This window comes from Taudactylus pleione, unplaced genomic scaffold (assembly GCF_031769625.1).
Source record: "Taudactylus pleione unplaced genomic scaffold, aTauple2 ptg000378l, whole genome shotgun sequence".
Classification (NCBI taxonomy): Eukaryota; Metazoa; Chordata; class Amphibia; order Anura; family Myobatrachidae; genus Taudactylus; species Taudactylus pleione.
In genome coordinates, this window is record NW_028284779.1 from 8,116,451 (window position 1) to 8,137,718 (window position 21,268).

General features: G+C 46.1%; 1 protein-coding gene across 5 annotated transcripts in view; it reads left to right on the forward strand.

Moving 5' to 3' along the window:
- The window catches only part of DAAM2 (dishevelled associated activator of morphogenesis 2), a 319,828-nt gene that overhangs the window by 286,326 nt on the left and 12,234 nt on the right, over positions 1–21,268 (forward strand). For all 5 annotated transcript variants that reach the window (XM_088445364.1, XM_088445368.1, XM_088445366.1 and 2 more), the window contains 2 exons: positions 2,809–2,940; positions 20,383–20,553. In XM_088445364.1, the coding sequence (XP_088301490.1) occupies positions 2,809–2,940; positions 20,383–20,553 (303 nt within the window). The remainder of the gene's footprint in view (positions 1–2,808; positions 2,941–20,382; positions 20,554–21,268) is intronic.

The window sequence follows — 21,268 nt, forward strand, 5'->3', positions numbered from 1 at the left end:
CCCCCCCCTCACACAATTATGACCCATAACTGCCCCCTTCTACAGTTTTAATTATGTCCCATAACTGCCCCCGTCTGCAGTGATGGCAGTAGTGGACTTCCTGCTCTATTAGAGCAGTAAGTCCACTCGGGCTTGCGGCAGCTAGACCCTACCCCAGGGGCTCGTCGCAAGCCCGATGGTCGCAATAATCGCGACGGTCTCCTGGCCGCTCGCACAAGCTGTGGGTGGTCTCCCACAGCTTTGTGAGCGGCCGGAGGAAGAAAAAAAAACAAAAACGCCCACATTCAGAGCGAGCGCTCGCCAGCAGCAAACGGCTCTGAATGAGGTCCACAGTTCCTCAGCAGCACAGTGTAATGACAGGATGCTCCTGTCACCTGGACGCAAGAAGATTGTGGGGTAAAACGCACCTCTGTGTAAAGCAAAGTTCATTCATCAAACGTAACATTTCTACAGAAGAATCATAGACTGAGATCTCCAGATGAGGCAGATATTTCACAGAAAGAACATCATACTTTATGCATATTGTTGGATATTAGTGAAAAATAATTGAAATATTCTTCCATCACCACGAATAGCGAAATCTTCCCGGCTCGTTCCTTTGTATTCCTGGGAAGGATTCCTGGTTTTCTAGGGCACGTTATGGAAATTGAGTCTGTTGTCTTTCAGTACAAGGTCTTCATTCTGAGTTCAATTAAATTGCACTTGTGAGCTCACTGAGGAAGGTAAACCGCAAACTGTTATTTCATCTGCGCCCAAACCAACGATATGATTTCATTATAATCACAGAGAAGTCCTAGCCGGAGTTTTAATTAAATCAGTGTGAGACACGTGTCAGCCGTATTGGAAGGGAGATTGAAAAGTCAACAAGCCACGGCTGATACATTTCAGTGTAAAGGAAACGTACCGTATAAAGCAGCGTTTGGGAGTCATATTGCTGTCATCAGGTCACTGGCGCTGGGAACGTACGTTAGTGATATACAGCGTGCTGGAAGCCTGCTCTCCGCAGATTTCTTATTTTACCTTTTATTTCTTTCTTTTTTTATTTTGTATTTTTTTTTTTACCAGGTTTAATTGAACAGTGGAACACGTTTGTATTTTATTATGTGTAGCTTATATATTGTGATGTGTAATCACACAGTATATATAATAAAACTCTCTATAAAAATGACATCACCATATCGGGTCCAAATATATTTCATTGTGTAAAAAAAAACAACCAGATGACATAGATCACATGACCACAATGGCAACGCCTCCTTATCCAAGGGCCTGATTCAGAGATGTGCGCTATTCCGATATGTACGCAGTTCAGCAATTATTGGACGACTGCTCGTGCGTCACGGTACCTTATGCGATTTCGCAAAGTGATTGACAGGGACTGATCGGGAGTGGTAACGGGGACGCCAAAAATGCAGGCGTGTACCTGCCGCTTTCGGGGCGTGTTGTAGCCCTCATCTGCAAACCCGTGCGCAGATAGAGTAGTTCCAGGGGCTCAGCGCAAGCAGCCATTCTGCTTGTCCATAGGGCTACTCAGATGGGCGATTATCGGATGATTTGCGATGGCGGCTGCGTATTGTACGCACTTGCTTGGATCTGCTACACTGCAGGTGGGCGTCTCAATACAGTTCCAGCCGGCTGCAGCATTAGCATATTTTAGCATGGCAGCTGCGTGCGGGATCGCAGCAGCGAATTCATTAGCGTACAGTACTTCTCTAAATCAGGCCCCTAATCTGAACCAGCCACAGACTGATACTCACTATGTCCGAAACCGTAATCAGTATGTCCGAAACCGTAATCAGTATGTAATACCAGCGGCTGTTTTGCCCGACAGCAGGAGATCCCGACGCCGGCTAGTAAGTATCCTAACCCTCCCCTCCCTTAGGGGTCCCTAACCCTAAAACTCCCAGGGTGGTGCCTAACCCTAAGTCACCCCCGGGGGTGCCTAAATCTAACCGCCCTAGCCGCATCCTAAACCTAACCCTCCCGGGGGGGGGGGGCCTATCCCTACCCTGCCCCCGGGGGTGCCTAACCCTAACCCTCCCCCCTATGGGTGCCTAAACCTAACCTTCCCCCCAAACACATAACCCTAACCCCCCCGCTACACTTCCTAAACCTAGCCCTCTCTACCCCCCCCCTCTGCGGCAAACGCTAGCGATGCCCCGTATTTTGACGCCTATCTGAAATCCCCCGTCGGGCTTCTCGTGTCGGGATATAGACCGGCGACATTTAGTCTGCCGGTCTATAAACTGCGTCCCTCCTGAAACCATATCAATGTGATAAAACAAAAATGAATGCGTAGATCAATAATAATAAAAGATGACTTCTCTGATTATACCCCTAATTACAGGCCCTCCAGAGCCTCCAAACATTTGGTTCGATATTCTCTGTCACAGGTGAAACTTAGCAACAGGGAAAACCAAACAGTATACTTAGTATATTATCACTGATCATTTTTTATTCACAAAACCACAATAATATATAATGAAATTAAGGTTTATCTGATAAACTTGTAATTCCCTCGATCCTCTTGTGGCAGAATTCCTGAGTGCAGTCCAAGTAGAAACGATTAACACCCAGCGATTACAGTGTCTATGTCACCTGCCAAAACTCATACAAAATCCAGGGTAATGTGCTGAAGTGGGAAAATGATTCTACAATTCCAAACGTTTGTGAAAATGTGATAAATGAAGTGACAAGAGGGCAGCCATGTTGTAACAGACATGATAATGGTGTGAAAGTGTTTATAAACCAGCATTGATGCCAGCTCAGCAGCTCAGAGTGGGGTATAATCTCTCCTTTCTTCTGTAGGAGTTGGAGTATCAGAAGCGCCAGTACAGGGAGTCGGGAGATCGCTTTGTGCCAGTAATGAGTGACTTCATCACCGTGGCCAGTTTCAGCTTCTCTGAGCTGGAGGACCTTCTAAGCGAGGCCCAGGATAAGGTACGGACTCCTAACCACCATACTGTGTCTTTGTATCAGTTCTCAGTCCCATGTGGTTGCGCTCAGCTTGTGGCCTTCATATATGGGGTCATTAATAAAGACACGCCAGCGTTTCACTCACCCCCCCCCCCCCGTTATCTCCTTCAAACGCCCACTGCCAATCTCTCTGCGTCCAAATACTCACTACAGCCGCCATTGGTTCACCATCACGACAAATGCACAATGCGACTCAGAAGCGTGTGCAGTACAAAAAAACATCGGCCAACTGCGCTAACATCGGCCTCCACCGAATCAGCCCCATAGTAACAGTTGTGTTGTCGCATGTGTCGTATTTACGGGACAGTAATGGGAATCCTGGTGCATATATACCTCCTGGACTCCTCATTTCCTCCTGGACATGGCCGCTAACCTCTAATGGTCTGCAATCAGAGTGGTTGGGTCCTGCTCCCTCCAGCTTACTATCAGTGCTGGGGGCAACAACATCTCACAGTGTGTCCATCAATATCTGAACTGTTTTACATGGTTATCAGGTAACTGCTGTATACTAAAATTGGAGTACTATGTAAAACAGTACCTAGTTCAGACTGAGCACTAGCCGCTGCCTGTTGTTATAACATCTGACGCCCATATTATATGTACTGAGCATGGAAACTGGTTTAGATTAAATTTTTTACCATTTGTGATAATGATAATTCAAATATTTATTTTTTCCTCAATAAATGTACTATTCGATTTTTCCGCTCCCTGATAGTCCCCCTGTAAGAATATGGCATCTCTCGCTGGCACAGTAGAGATGGTTTGTCTTGATTCATGTTATTTTGGAAAGCATCGGTTCTCCTGAATGTCCTATCAGTTAGGCCTCTGTCTGGTAACTGGAGGGATTGTTCTGCTTTGAAGATCTATTCCAACTTGACAGTTCAAAGCGTTCAGTGTGTCAAAGCGTCTTTTATTCTATAAATGGCACAAATAGGGAGAAGCCAGCGGAGGGGGGTCAGTTTCACAATCTCTGGATTTATGAGGGCACAAGGCTGTAACTATAACAATAACAATCTGCTATTCAGGAATATACATACTTTATGGATGAGATTTTAGTGAAGTTACAACCGTACAGACACCTTTTTTTTTACCTGAAAGTTTTTGGGTTTATATATGTTAGGAGTCATTGTAAGGGGCTGGGTACGGGCATCCCTCCGGTCAGAATACAGACAGCGACATCCCAGACAAGTCCCCTTACCCTAACCCAGGTAACAAGCAGGATGCTGCAGCCACAGATGCCTCCGATTCAGATTGAGCCCCTAATAGTTTTATGCTTTTAGTCTGGACAATATAATTCACACATCCAATGCTGGATACTGTCAAATACAGTAAATTGTGAATTATATAGTTTTAATTTACACTGGAAATTGTGCAGCAGAGAAGACACTAAGGGGTAAATTTACTAAAGTGAGCGTTTTTAGAAGTGAGTTTTAAAAGTGATGTTGTCCATAGCAACCAATCAGATTCTAGCTATTATTTTCTAGAAGGTGCTAGTTAAATATTAAGTAGAATATGATTGGTTGCTATGGGCAACATTACTTTTAAAACTCACTTCTAAAAACTCTCACTTTAGTAAATTTACCCCTGATACTTTATTTATGGTTTGGAGCAGTGGTTCTCAAACTCGGTCCTCAGGACCCCCACACAGGTCACGTTTTGCAGGTCACCCAGCAGGTGCACAGGTGTAGTCATTACTCACTGACACAGTTTAAAAGATCCACAGGTGGAGTTAATTATTTCAATTGTGATTCTGTGAGGAGTCCTGGAAAACATGCACCGTTTGGGGTCCTGAGGACCGAGTTTGAGAACCTGTGGTTCGGAGGATTGAAAAGATAAATAAGCAAAGCATTAAATAAGAACAAGAAAAGGGGCCTTTTCCTATCATATAGATGAGCAATCAATACTAAGTATATGATTTACCGAAGCACAGATATTCAAGGGTCCACTCTCGTATGTAGCTGGACGTTTATTTCAGACATCGCCTTCTTTTATTCTGCATAACCAACACAGAAAGCAGCGTCTTTAGATAGCGAGATCTTTCCCACCTTGTCTGACAGCCCCGGAGTCTGGTGATGACTGACAGTGTGCATTGCTCATCTCATTCCCACCAGTCTTCCGTAGTGCAGGAGGCAATGATGTCACCACTCCCTCAGCAGGTTATTCCTAGCAGCCATACTGACCGTGCCTAGAAAAACATATATCTATAGTTATAAGGTTTGCAGGAAACTGTCCGGAGTGTTTCCAGCATCATCATGCTTCATTTTGGCAAGATGAGGACAATCATGGAACAACAATTTGATATTGTAGCAATAGAGGAACACTGGGCCAAGTGAAGGGTTTTTACACTGGACATGCAAGAAAGCAACACACCCAGTAAGAAGGTACTATAATCGGTCATGAACTAAAAGGAGGAAGGATCAAATAGGTATTGACAGGTTCCAAGATGGCCACTCAGGATTCAAGATGGCTGCTGAAGACGGGATCCAGGATGGCCACTGAAGACCGAATATGATAACAAATGTGGCCACAGCAAGAGAGTCAATTCAATCTAGAAGTGGCAGCTGGATCGCTGAGGTGGATCCAGCAGTGTGTAGCTTCGTTAGTAGAGATAGCAGGACACAGAAGTTGCATACACTCACACTGTTACACTACAGGAGGCAGCAAACCCATAAGATAAAGTTTAAATGGAAATGTTCTGGTGATAAAGACTGGGACCATGACTGTTCAATGGTCACCCAGGTTCTTCAGATGGGACAAGACGCTGTAGACCTTTGTGAATCAGTGATGTTTGTAGTTTATATCCAGGTGAGCCACCAACAGGAACCAGAGGAGGGGATTTACAGCATTAACTTAGTCTTGACCACAGTTTTCAAAAGATCTTCAGGTTTTTTTTTGTTGTTTTTTTTTTAAAATGTTTATTGTGACATGTTAGATAGGAATTTGTCCAATCGCTCCTTCTCTGTCTCTCTGCGTCTGTCTCTTCCTTGCCACCTCTCCCTCTTCCTATTGGTTTATCCAGGAATCCGTCCTTGGTCTCCTATCTCTTGTCCTTCAGCTCCTTAAGCTTCCAATACCACCTGTACACTGATGGCTCTAAGCTTTACCTGTTTTCACCTGCCCCCTCTGACTGCCCTCTCCTGTGCCACCAATTGCGTGTCAGCCACACTGCTTCATGCGTAGTCACTTCACCCATGTTTTTCCATCTGCAATCGCACTCATCATCACTAGTATTGCCACTTAGACCTAACCCTGTGCAGGGTGCAAATTATCAGTCAGACACAGGCATCTGTTCTCCGTGTACATGCTGCAAACTTCACGAAGCTAGCACGGGAGTCTGGCGACACTCCTGTGAGGCAGATCTTCTCCGCAAGGTCTCCGTCCATAAATGCCCATACCACGGGCAAAGAGATCCAGCAAGGGGGCCGATCTCGTATTGTCCATCAAGGTGTGTATGCATGCACAATCTGCAACTGCTTTATGCAGGGCAGGTTTTCTGATAATGGCGAGAAGCGTCAGCAGCCAGAGCTGCATCTGGCTCATGCTGGGTACACACCAGGCCAACCCGCCAACTTAACGGCATATACACTACCCAATCGTCTGCCTGATGTACGGGGCCTGACGTCACAACTGGGTGAGCATTTAAATTTGCCCGTCCAGTTGAGCTGTCACTCACTGCCGGGTGCCTGCAGGTGATCGGCAGGTTGCCCGTACACACCAGCAGATGCACTGATATATATGCTCGCGATTTACTGGCTGTTCAGTTAAACGGCCTATACAGTATATTGCTTAGGGTGTACCCAGCTTTAGTCTGGGCTATCTAGGAGTCAGCAAGAACTAGAAAACAGTAATTCTGTACATCTTCATACCTGAGGATACTGTACGTGCCCCTGAATACAGTTTTGTAAGTGTTAACATACGTGTAAATGTAACAGTGCACTTAAACAATAGAGAAATACAAACATAAGATTGGAATCCATTAAATGTCCATTTTTATAAAATAAAAGTGCAGATCCCTGTCTACCAGCCTCATAAAATAACAGTGCCTGGAAACTGTATTCTAATAAAAGTACTGTACAGCTCTAACGTCAGCCAATTAGGAAATAACAGAACTATAAAGGCTCTTTACGGGACTAACTCGAGCCAATCAGGATGTTGCCGAGTTATTGTGTTCACTAGTGTCAGCCAATCAGGAAGTAGATGGCTTTATATAGAGGTGTGAAATATAATTCTCCAGCCAGTCAGCGGCCAGGTCAGTGGTGAAATGTGCTTCTCACTATTTGGGGAAGAAATACATACGGCAAGCCAATGATAACTTGGAAATACTGAGATAACAATAAATACAGCATTTGCTCTGTATGGAAATATACAGCAGACAGTAAAACCAAGACTCACGCTGGTAATTTCAGCTCCTTTTCATATTTTCCATTTGGATTTATGCATCTCACTGACGCACAAAAATAATATATCAATTTACATAAATCTGTACATTGAGGGGTCAGTTATTAAAGGGGGCAGGGAGGAAACACATGAGTATGTCCATATCCCACTCTTTGGCCACTTGTCTGTGCAATACGTTATGCAGAGACGCCCACGTTTGTAAATCCGCAAACATCCTTCTCTTTTCTGTCTGCAGATATTTATACTTTCAAACAAGTAGCTTTAACTATATTCGGATCAAGGTTTCCCCCTGATTCCATTTTGTGTTAACTTCCTATCAGGGGTTAGTTCTTAGGATACAAACACTACCTGGCCTTTGATCATCAATAGCTAGCAAACATCGATGATTTACTACTAATGGCCGATGGCTTTGCCATCAATGGCAGAGAGCCAATGATTCTCCACCATCACTGTCAAAGTGGTACCCAATGTTTTTTGTTTTTTTTCTGTTTCTCAGGACACAGAGCTTAGTCCCACCTTCTTGCAGGCTGCTAAGCCCTGCCCCCGATGTTTTGATTGGCCCGCGGCCCACTGTACACCCAACAGCAGTGGCCATTGATGGTTCACCATATATATTTTAAACCATCGTTGGTTATCATCGATGATGGCCATTCCTAGCTGATGCCTGAATCTGACGCATCAATGACTGCTTCTCCGTCTGGCCACGGCAGCATGCTTTCAAGTGCCCTTCTGTGCTGATTATCCCTCCATCTTCATGTGGAAACCAGGGCTGACCACTTTTACCATCTCTAGATGCAGCCATCATCATTAGTATGGGAACTTACACCCGCCGCCATGCTGAGTGCGAAATATCCATTCAGAAAGAGTTGTCCCAACTTCGTCCAGAAGCTCCACGCGAGTGCGGAAGACAGTTTTGACGCCCACAACAATTCCGTGACCGACCTGTCCTCTGCATCTGCTTAGTAACCGACCAGAAATGTGCATTTCAAGCAACGAGAGATCCGTCAATACGAGGATCAGTCCGTCTGCACTATCAGTGTCCGTCCGTGCTGGCATGCATGTTACGCCAAAACGCAGTCTGCAGATCCGCCTTCATCTGGATTGGCGTCAAGTATTCAGAGCTCCTCTTGGTGACATTTTGTAGGTTTATATCCACAATCATTGCACACACAGCTGTGATATCACTGCAGGCTGCCCCTTACCTCATCTGGATATTATTTACAGACAATTTTTATACTTACAAGCAACTCTCGTAACTTATGCATAGTATTTCAACTTATCCAGCTCCTTAGCTATGTATCGTCATACAGGACTAACGCCCCCCCGACAGATTGGCGGCACCAACACAGAGCCCATTATTGTTCCCTCAGTTGTGACTTTATTTTTTCTTACTTTTACCTGCTCCTCTCGCCAACTGCATGGTTAGATTGTAAGCTCTTCAGGTTCACTTTTCTGTTGTGTGTGTGTGTGAGTCCTATAAACTAATATATTATAGATATATATATATATATATATATATATACATACATACATACAAGGTTTGTATTACTGATCACTTACACTAAATCTAGATGGAATTTAAAGTCCTGCATGAGCTTCAGTTAGTTGCAGCTCTCTGTACGCAGGTGGGTGGGGGGTAAAGACGTCACAAGTAGGGGCTGCTTTCGAGTTGGGCACTTCGGCAGACACAGACACATCTCTTTTTCCGCTGACTGCGCATGTCTAGTAAACGTCAAATGTTGTCTGCACATGCGTCCGCATTACTTCTAAAGTGGACGGAGCCTAACATGAAATAGGCATTTCTGGGCAGCAATTCGGCTCTTTTGCACCCAACTTGGGGTGGGTGCAAGTGGCAACGCTAATGATGAGAGCTGCGTCTGCAGACGGAAAAAAACAGTGGGTGGCGCAACTCAGACAGGTGGATCCTCGCAATAGCATAACCTAGTGAGTTGGCTGCCATGGACAGACAAAAGCGTCTGTCAGAATCAGCCCCATTCTGCATAGGGTGCGGCCTGTGCTGGCTACGCTGCATTTCTAGATACGCCTGTCATCAGCCCCATCTTTTGCGGATACGCAAGACACATGGCATAAACCTACATGATGAATACAATGGTGATGACCATCAGCTAGTATCTTAAAATAAAAAAATAAAGAAAAAAAACGTATGCCCCACACCAGCACCCATCGCTTGGACTGGTTACCGCGAATGCAGGGAACAAACAACATGGGATAACCCAGGTGGCAAATTGACAGAGGAGGGGGCCTGTGTGCAGTCTCCGTGTGGACCCACTCCTCGCCAGCAGCCGCCACAGTTGAGTAGACTCTGCCACTTGCCAGAGTCTACTGCACACGTGCAGGTCTCCGGGAACATGGCGCCTGCTGGGGCCATGATCCCGGTGTCTTGTGCAGCGCCAACGCGGGACTCTTGAGAGGTATTAAACATGGGTGTGCGTTGTGGACCCCAATAGCCCCAGGGGCCTATGTGCTCCTCATACCCTGTATGCCACTGGGGTAACCCATTCAAAAGCCGCAACCAACAGTAGTTCAAAAGCCGCAACCAACAGTAGTGTCTCTTATAGCCGGGTGCTGCGCCCTGCCCTTTTAGCGGCGCCCGCTAAATCAGCATGCCCTCATCCTTCCCCAAAAGTTGTAGTCACCGTTCACCACCGGGTGAATAGACGCCATGTGCACAGCCTCTATTCACTGTGAGGGGAGAGCTTGTGCAGGATACGCCCCCAAGCGTAATTGGAGGCGTGACCCAAGGACATGCCCCTCCCGACCAGCCACGCCTCCCTTTACGGGAGCGCAGAGACTCCTGGACAGCCCCCTGCCATTCCCGCAGCCTGGCAAGTACACTACAACAGGGTATGTCTGGCTGGATCGGACATACTGTAACATGGAGACTGGCAAAGTGGGATCCCCCATTCATAGCAACAAGCCTCAGCCTGGTCCTGAGAATTCTCATAGGGAAAACCAGCCATGTACCCACAGCAACGGGACACTTCCCAACCACTGATAAGTGAAAGTGTTAACAACATGACTATATTCTGTGGAACTACAAGTCCCAGCAAGGCCCTAACATGCTGGAACTACGAGTGCCAGTATACCCATGGCTGATAGAGCATACTGGTGCCTGTACAAAGTTCCCTTCAAGTTTACGATCAACCTTTACGAGACCCAATATGACATTATGGGGTCTATTTATAATACCCGCAAATATTAATTTTCCCCTGAATGTATTATAGAGGGATTGCAGCAGATATTTCCTCCATTTCCGACAGCAGCCGCATCGCCATAGGTTTCTACGGGGGATGCAATGCTGTCAAATTTACTAGACTTGGTCCCACCACAGCTTACACTATCTGCAGATGGCGCTGTGCTGCTGTACCCTATAGGCTATACGTCGCAAAAATCACCGGGAGAGGGTTCCTCCGCAATTCCCCCACATCACTGGCCGACACGCATGCATGGTCTGTAGACCACTATGGGCAACACAGACATTGTAATGGTTAGCATTACTGCTTCACAGCACTGAGGTCACGGGTTCGATTACCACCATGGCCCTATCTGTGCAGAGTTTGTATATTCTCCCTGTGCTTGCGTGGGTTTCCTCCGTGTACTCCGGTTTCCTCCCACACTCCAAAAATATACGGTAGGTTAAACGGCTCCAAACACAAATTAACCCTTGTGTGTGTGTGCATGTGATAGTGAATATAGGGTCTGATTCAGACCCGCTCGCAAGTGGGTCGATGTTGCCCAAGTGAGCATGCGCACGAAGGAGCCGGCTCCGTCGTGCGCATGCGCGAGACCCGAATAACAACGGCCAAGCCGTCGTTATGGGTCTCGCACCAAAGGGGGCGTGCTGTCGATGGTGATTGACAGCATGCCCCCTTTGGTGGGCGTGCCGGGGGCGTGGCTGCCCACACGGAGGCGTTCCCATGGGAACGCTTACCATCTGGGGCCGGCCTCACTGACATCACTAGGAGGTGATGGGAGGTTTCTGTCCTCCCTGAGCTCGCCTTAGGACACCTGCGTTACGGTTTGACAGGTGTACCGCCCCAGTCAAAAACCCCACCTGCCACCAGGGCTTGCGGCAACGAGACCTTACCGCAAAGGTCTCGTCACAAGCCCGATGGTCGCGATGGTCTTGACCATCGCGACCATCATTTTGGCCGCTCGCTATAGCTGTGGGTGGTCACCCACAGCTATGCGAGCGGGCCAGGAGGCCGCTCCAAAAGGTAGGAGGGACGGCCCTGATTCAGAGCGAGTGCTCTGTCAGAGCGTCCGGCTCCGAATCAGGGCCATAGATTGTAAGCTCCACTGGGGCAGGGACTGATGTGAGTTGCCAAATATTCTCTGTAAAGCGCTGCGGAATATGTGTGCGCTATATAAATAACTGGTAATAAATAATAATGTGCGGGAGCACTCCGAATAGGAGCCGGTACTCCTGTCCCTGCAATTGCAATTTAATACATTCCGTTGCTAATATCGCTCCCAGCTCGCAGTACAGTATGTGATCATTGATAACCACAGTAATTAGCACTGTATGCCTTGCCTTCGAATGTCGTTATGTACATAAAACATTTTAACAACGTATTCTCCACTATATCTACCTAGTTAGTTTGAGTGTAATTACTGTTATGTTAAAATGTACATATGATTGCTTTCCATAAACAGGTAAAAATGTGCTGGGTAACAAAATTGGTAAATATAATAGCCTGCGTGACACAGACATCGCCAAGTTCCCGGCGAGACGGCACAATCATTTAAAAGCCAAGACCAACCTGGTTTTGCTTTTTAAATCATTGCCCCTTTAAACCATGGGGCAGTCTCGCCGGGTACTCTCTGATGCCTGCACTGTGCAGGCTATTACATTTACCCCAGGATCTTTTCTGTTAAGCGATTCCTGGGATTTCTGTCCCTCTCTGGTACCTTATAGTGTAATGACAGACAGACAAGAAGCCGTGCTGGAATAGGCACATATTTATTCCAGGTCATCTGCTGTAATTAATGACAGGCAGGTTAATGTGAAGAGCAGACCTGCGTGTTTATATGGTGTGGTGTAGCGGGCTGAGATCAGGGGGTCACTGTCGGGGATAGGGCAGTGGGGTGCTCCAGTCCAGCTGAATGTTTTCCTCTACCTCAGTAAATCTGAGTCTGCGGAGACCACAGGCAGTAGAGCAGCAGCCGGCTCAGGCTCCTGATATTTCAGCACTTGGTGTTTGCCACTAAAAACAGTGATGATGATTCAAACACATCTTCAGCCAAGTGGATAGATTTCAGTGAAATATTTACAGTGGAGCACAAGTGTAAGAGCTGATACTGTACATTAATAAGTGTGAGAAATGCCTCATAAAACAGTCAGAGGCATGAGCCCCATGGAGGAGACGGACGTCAGTCATTAATCACTGGCATCCCATGTCCTGGAGGAATCCAGGGAGGACAGGCCCCTGACACACACTTCATCTCCCTGCAGCCGGATCTAGACTGGGACAGGACTGATAATGCCCCATAGATATGGTGCCATATGTGTGTATAGATGACACAGCACAGGCTGCGCAATTGCTGCTCATATGTTAGTCGCCAACGTCCACCATTTCCACCAAACATAGTTCTTTATACAATTCTTCATGGAAGTTTTCCCTATCAAATGTTATCTAGTACCTGGTTCTGCAGTCTTGTCTGTATTATGTGTGTAACTAAATAGGTCGTCTTATTCTGTATGTATGGGCAACTGCACAGTATCACTTCTCTTGTATGTCTCACTACTGGTTCATATTCTGTATGTATGGGCAACTGCACAGTATCACTTCTATTGTATGTCTCAGTACTGGTTCATATTCTGTATGTATGGGCAGCTGCACAGTATCACTTCTCTTGTATGTCTCAGTACTTTTTCTTATTCTGTGAGTATGGGCAGCTGCACAGTATCACTTCTCTTGTATGTCTCAGTATTGGTTCTTATTCTGTGAGTATGGGCAGCTGCACAGTATCACTTCTCTTGTATGTGTCAGTACTGGTTCTTATTCTGTATGTATGGGCAGCTGCACAGTATCAGTTCTCTTGTATGTGTCAGTACTTTTTCTTATTCTGTGAGTATGGGCAGCTGCACAGTATCACTTCTCTTGTATGTCTCAGTATTGGTTCTTATTCTGTGAGTATGGGCAGCTGCACAGTATCACTTCTCTTGTATGTCTCAGTATCGGTTCTTATTCTGTGAGTTTGGGCAGCTGCACAGTATCACTTCTCTTGTATGTCTCAGTACTGGTTCTTATTCTGTGAGTATGGGCAACTGCACAGTATCACTTCTCTTGTATGTCTCAGTACTGGTTCATATTCTGTATGTATGGGCAACTGCACAGTATCACTTCTATTGTATGTCTCACTACTGGTTCATATTCTGTATGTATGGGCAACTGCACAGTATCACTTCTATTGTATGTCTCACTACTGGTTCATATTCTGTATGTATGGGCAACTGCACAGTATCAGTTCTCTTGTATGTGTCAGTACTTTTTCTTATTCTGTGAGTATGGGCAGCTGCACAGTATCACTTCTCTTGTATGTCTCAGTATTGGTTCTTATTCTGAGTATGGGCAGCTGCACAGTATCACTTCTCTTGTATGTCTCAGTATTGGTTCTTATTCTGTGAGTTTGGGCAGCTGCACAGTATCACTTCTCTTGTATGTCTCAGTACTGGTTCTTATTCTGTGAGTATGGGCAACTGCACAGTATCACTTCTCTTGTATGTCTCAGTACTGGCTCTTATTCTGTACATATGGGCAGCTGCACAGTATCACTTCTCTTGTATGTCTCAGTACTGGTTCATATGCTTTGTGTATAGGCAGCTGCACAGTACTACTGATCCTGTATGGCTGAGTACTGGTTCTTATTCTGTGAGTATGGTCAGGTGCACAGTACCACTTCTCTTGTATGTCTCAGTAACAGTTTTTATCCTGTGTGTATGGTCAGCTGCACAGTACTACTGCTCTTGTATGTCTCAGTACCAGTTCTTACTCTGTGTTTGGGCAACTGCACAGTACCACTGCTCTTGTTTGTACGAGTACCGGTTACTATTCTGTGTGTATGGGCAGTTGCACAGTACTACTGCTCCTGTATGTCTCAGTACCAATTCTTATTATGTGTATATGGGCAGTTGCACAGTACAACTAATCTAGTATTTCTGAGTACCGGTCCTTATTCTGTGTGTAAGGGCAGCTGCACAGTATCACTTCTCTTGTATGTCTCACTATTGGTTCTTATTCTGTATGTATGGGCAGCTGCACAGTATCACTTCTATTGTATGTGTCAGTACTTTTTCTTAGTCTGTGAGTATGGGCAGCTGCACAGTATCACTTCTCTTGTATGTCTCAGTATCGGTTCTTATTCTGTGAGTTTGGGCAGCTGCACAGTATCACTTCTCTTGTATGTCTCAGTACTGGTTCTTATTCTGTATGTATGGGCAACTGCACAGTATCACTTCTCTTGTATGTGTCAGTACTGGTTCTTATTCTGTATGTATGGGCAACTGCACAGTATCACTTCTCTTGTATGTCTCAGTACTGGTTCATATTCTGTATGTATGGGCAACTGCACAGTATCACTTCTATTGTATGTCTCACTACTGGTTCATATTCTGTATGTATGGGCAGCTGCACAGTATCACTTCTATTGTATGTGTCAGTACTTTTTCTTATTCTGTGAGTATGGGCAGCTGCACAGTATCACTTCTCTTGTATGTCTCAGTATTGGTTCTTATTCTGTACGTTTGGGCAGCTGCACAGTATCACTTCTCTTGTATGTCTCAGTATTGGTTCTTATTCTGTACATTTGGGCAGCTGCACAGTATCACTTCTCTTGTATGTCTCAGTATTGGTTCTTATTCTGTGAGTTTGGGCAGCTGCACAGTATCACTTCTCTTGTATGTCTCAGTACTGGTTCTTATTCTGTGAGTATGGGCAACTGCACAGTATCACTTCTCTTGTATGTCTCAGTACTGGCTCTTATTCTGTACATATGGGCAGCTGCACAGTATCACTTCTCTTGTATGTCTCAGTACTGGTTCATATGCTTTGTGTATAGGCAGCTGCACAGTACTACTGATCCTGTATGGCTGAGTACTGGTTCTTATTCTGTGAGTATGGTCAGGTGCACAGTACCACTTCTCTTGTATGTCTCAGTAACAGTTTTTATCCTGTGTGTATGGTCAGCTGCACAGTACTACTGCTCTTGTATGTCTCAGTACCAGTTCTTACTCTGTGTTTGGGCAACTGCACAGTACCACTGCTCTTGTTTGTACGAGTACCGGTTACTATTCTGTGTGTATGGGCAGTTGCACAGTACTACTGCTCCTGTATGTCTCAGTACCAATTCTTATTATGTGTATATGGGCAGTTGCACAGTACAACTAATCTAGTATTTCTGAGTACCGGTCCTTATTCTGTGTGTATGGGCAGCTGCACAGTACCACTGCTCCTGTATTGGTGCGTACACACTACACGATATGCTCCCTGAGCGATATCGTGTAGTGTTGTCCCCGGCAGGGTGTGCTCAATGTCGTTCATGACATTGAGCACAGCCGCTGAACGATATCATTAACGATATCATTCAGCGCCGGGCTCTCGCCCCCATTCCCCAACATGCAGCAACCTCACGAGATCGTCAGGTTGGCCTGCATGTTAACCCGATGAACGATGATGACGAACGACCCGCGGGAACGCGCGTCGTCGTTATCGTTCATCGTTTTTATGTTAAAAATGGACGATAAAGTGGACGACTGAACAATAACGATATCGTTATGGTTCAGTCGTCCACTTTAATCGCCCAGTGTGTACGCACCTTAAGTCTCATTACCAATTCTTATTCTGTGGGTATGGGCAGCTGCACAGTAACACTGCTCCTGTGTGGCTCAGTACCAATTCTTATTCCCTGTACATGGGCAGCTGCACAGTACCACTGTTCCTGTATGTCCGAGTACTAGTTCTTATTCTATATGTATAGACAGTTGCACAGTACCGCTGCTCTTGTATGTCCGAGTACCGGTCCTTATTCTGTGTGTATGGGCAGCTGCACAGTACCACTACTCCTTTATGTCTGAGTTTGCAGAGACCACAGGCAGTAGAGCAGCAGCCGGCTCAGGCTCCTGATATTTCAGCACTTGGTGTTTGCCACTAAAAACAGTGATGATGATTCAAACACATCTTCAGCCAAGTGGATAGATTTCAGTGAAATATTTACAGTGGAGCACAAGTGTAAGAGCTGATACTGTACGTTAATAAGTGTGAGAAATGCCTCATAAAACAGTCAGAGGCATGAGCCCCATGGAGGAGACGGACGTCAGTCATTAATCACTGGCATCCCATGTCCTGGAGGAATCCAGGGAGGACAGGCCCGACACACACTTCATCTCCCTGCAGCCGGATCTAGACTGGGACAGGACTGATAATGCCCCATAGATATGGTGCCATATGTGTGTATAGATGACACAGCACAGGCTGCGCAATTGCTGCTCATATGTTAGTCGCCAACGTCCACCATTTCCACCAAACATAGTTCTTTATACAATTCTTCATGGAAGTTTTCCCTATCAAATGTTATCTAGTACCTGGTTCTGCAGTCTTGTCTGTATTATGTGTGTAACTAAATAGGTCTTCTTATTCTGTATGTATGGGCAACTGCACAGTATCACTTCTCTTGTATGTCTCACTACTGGTTCATATTCTCTATGTATGGGCAACTGCACAGTATCACTTCTATTGTATGTCTCAGTACTGGTTCATATTCTGTATGTATGGGCAGCTGCACAGTATCAGTTCTCTTGTATGTGTCAGTACTTTTTCTTATTCTGTGAGTATGGGCAGCTGCACAGTATCACTTCTCTTGTATGTCTCAGTATTGGTTCTTATTCTGTGTATGGGCAGCTGCACAGTATCACTTCTCTTGTATGTCTCAGTATCGGTTCTTATTCTGTGAGTTTGGGCAGCTGCACAGTATCACTTCTCTTGTATGTCTCAGTACTGGTTCTTATTCTGTGAGTATGGGCAACTGCACAGTATCACTTCTATTGTATGTCTCAGTACTGGCTCTTATTCTGTACATATGGGCAGCTGCACAGTATCACTTCTCTTGTATGTCTCAGTACTGGTTCATATGCTTTGTGTATAGGCAGCTGCACAGTACTACTGATCCTGTATGGCTGAGTACTGGTTCTTATTCTGTGAGTATGGTCAGGTGCACAGTACCACTTCTCTTGTATGTTTCAGTAACAGTTTTTATCCTGTGTGTATGGTCAGCTGCACAGTACTACTGCTCTTGTATGTCTCAGTACCAGTTCTTACTCTGTGTTTGGGCAACTGCACAGTACCACTGCTCTTGTTTGTACGAGTACCGGTTACTATTCTGTGTGTATGGGCAGTTGCACAGTACTACTGCTCCTGTATGTCTCAGTACCAATTCTTATTATGTGTATATGGGCAGTTGCACAGTACAACTAATCTAGTATTTCTGAGTACCGGTCCTTATTCTGTGTGTATGGGCAGCTGCACAGTACCACTGCTCCTGTATTGGTGCGTACACACTACACGATATGCTCCCTGAGCGATATCGTGTAGTGTTGTCCCCGGCAGGGTGTGCTCAATGTCGTTCATGACATTGAGCACAGCCGCTGAACGATATCATTAACGATATCATTCAGCGCCGGGCTCTCGCCCCCATTCCCCAACATGCAGCAACCTCACGAGATCGTCAGGTTGGCCTGCATGTTAACCTGATGAACGATGATGATGAACGACCCGCGGGAACGCGCGTTATCGTTCATCGTTTTTGTGTTAAAAATGGACGATAAAGTGGACGAATGAACGATAACGATATCGTTATGGTTCAGTCGTCCACTTTGATCGCCCAGTGTGTACGCACCTTAAGTCTCATTACCAATTCTTATTCTGTGGGTATGGGCAGCTGCACAGTAACACTGCTCCTGTGTGGCTCAGTACCAATTCTTATTCCCTGTACATGGGCAGCTGCACAGTACCACTGTTCCTGTATGTCCGAGTACTAGTTCTTATTCTATGTGTATAGACAGTTGCACAGTACCGCTGCTCTTGTATGTCTGAGTACCGCTCCTTATTCTGTGTGTATGGGCAGCTGCACAGTACCACTGCTCCTTTATGTCTGAGTTTGCGGAGACCACAGGCAGTAGAGCAGCAGCCGGCTCAGGCTCCTGATATTTCAGCACTTGGTGTTTGCCACTAAAAACAGTGATGATGATTCAAACACATCTTCAGCCAAGTGGATAGATTTCAGTGAAATATTTACTGTGGAGCACAAGTGTAAGAGCTGATACTGTACGTTAATAAGTGTGAGAAATGCCTCATAAAACAGTCAGAGGCATGAGCCCCATGGAGGAGACGGACGTCAGTCATTAATCACTGGCATCCCATGTCCTGGAGGAATCCAGGGAGGACAGGCCCCTGACACACACTTCATCTCCCTGCAGCCGGATCTAGACTGGGACAGGACTGATAATGCCCCATAGATATGGTGCCATATGTGTGTATAGATGACACAGCACAGGCTGCGCAATTGCTGCTCATATGTTAGTCGCCAACGTCTACCATTTCCACCAATCATAGGCCCTGATTCAGAGCCTCAGAGCCGGACGCTCTGACAAAGCGCTTGCTCTGAATCAGGGCCGGGCTATTTTTTTTTTAGAACGGCCTCCTGGCTGCTCGCATAGCTGTGGGTGACCACCCACAGCTATAGCGAGCGGCCAGGAAGATGGTCGCGATGGTCAAGACCATCGCGACCATCGGGCTTGCGACAAGACCCTTGTGGTAGGGTCTCGTGGCCGCAAGCCCCAGAGAGATTTTGTCTCTTAACAGAGCCAAAATCTCTCCCACTGACATCACTCGTGATGTCAGTGGGGCCGCCCCCAAACGGAGGCGTTCACATGGGAACACCTCCGTTTGGGCAGCCACTCCCCTGGCCCGCCCCCGAAAGGGGGCGAGCTGTCACTCAACATCGACAGCTCGCCCCCTTTGTTGCGAGACCCGGAGCGACGGAGTGCCCGTCGCTATCCGGGTCTCGCGCATGCGTACGACGGAGCCGGCTCCGTCGTGCGCATGCGCACTGGCCCACCATCGACCCGGTTCCAAGCGCAGTTCGCTTGCGAACGGGTCTGAATCAGGCCCATAGTTCTTTATACAATTCTTCATGGAAGTTTTCTCTATCAAATGTTATCTAGTACCTGGTTCTGCAGTCTTGTCTGTATTATGTGTGTAACTAAATAGGTCTTCTTATTCTGTATGTATGGGCAACTGCACAGTATCACTTCTCTTGTATGTCTGAGTAACAGTTCTTATTCTATGTATGGGCAGCTGCCCAGTACCACTGCTCCAGGCACCTCTATAGAAAGAGGGTGTAAACAACGGATGAGATGTCCAATGAGTGGGACCACTCGTAACATGGGGCGATGTCAGAGAAGACGTCGGGGATAGTGTAATAGGCGACGAGATTGTACAAGTGGACCAACCTGGTTTTGCCTTTAAAAAAGTCACTTTACATCTTGCAGCAAAATGGCTGAAAAATAAACTTTTGCCAACTCAACACCTACTACACTCTCCCGGACATCTTTTCTGATCTCTCCCCTTTTATATACCTGGTGGTCTCTGCCCTGCGCTTCCAGCATCAGTATAGAGGTAACATCAGGAAGACCCTGACATGGGAGGTCCTGGGGTGCTTCATATAGTTGATGATCATTCCTTTTAGTTCTCAAAGGGTTTGTGCTTTACATAAATCCATGTTACATGCAGCAAATCGGTGTTGTATGCAGTATACATCTGTACAGTACTCTGATCCGCTCATGTATACAGTTGTTATGTTATATTTATACCTCTGTGATCGGTACCATACTTATAGCTCTGTACTGGTATTCAGCATGTCAGTGTATAACCGCAGTAGTCCTGTGCATCTCGCTTTTCCTGACAAGCCCCATTGTTTCCATTCTCTTAGTTCTCGAAGGCCATGAAGCATTTTGGGGAGCCTGAGGGTAAAATGCAGCCAGATGAGTTTTTCGGCATATTCGATACCTTCCTGCAGTCATTTTCTGAGGCCAGGCAAGATCTGGAGAACATGAGGAAGAAGAAAGAGGAAGAGGAACGTAGAGCTCGTATGGAGGCCATGGTGAGTTTCCTGAACTTTTAGTAACTTAGGATTGTAGGGTAGCCATCTCTCCCACTAGTTTTAGGGCTGCCTACACTCAGTATACATTTTCGGGGCTTAGCCAAAGTATATTGATTAACACACTGTAACTTTTATATGTGGTCATTCTGAGGATGAAATACAACAGACAGGGACATTGGGAAGTTATGTCTTTCTCCGTTTAGTTTCTCTGCTTGTGCTCATGGCTGTAGGCGGGAATGCACTGGAGATACAGGCTTGTAAAATCACATTGTTCATATTAATGATGTAATATTGGGGGAACACTTCTCACCCGTGTATGGGTATGATGAATGGTTATTCAGCTCTATTCCCCAGTGATTCATGGGAAATAACCTCTCTGAAAGCCGTGTAACATTTTCACAGAGACCAGGTTAGGGTTACAGCCTATAAACCTCCTCCTCCGTCCAGTAACTCTTTCCCTCCTGGGGAAGCTCTCCTCTCAGTAACATAGCATGTGATGCCGGGTTACAGCCTATAAACCTCCTCCTCCGTCCATTAACTCTTTCCCTCCAGGGGAAGCTCTCCTCACAGTAACATAGCATGTGATGCCGGTTACAGCCTATAAACCTCCTCCTCAGTCCAGTAACTCTCTCCCTCCTGGGGAAGCTCTCCTCACAGTAACATAGCATGTGATGCCGGGTTACAGCCTATAAACCTCCTCCTCCGTCCAGTAACT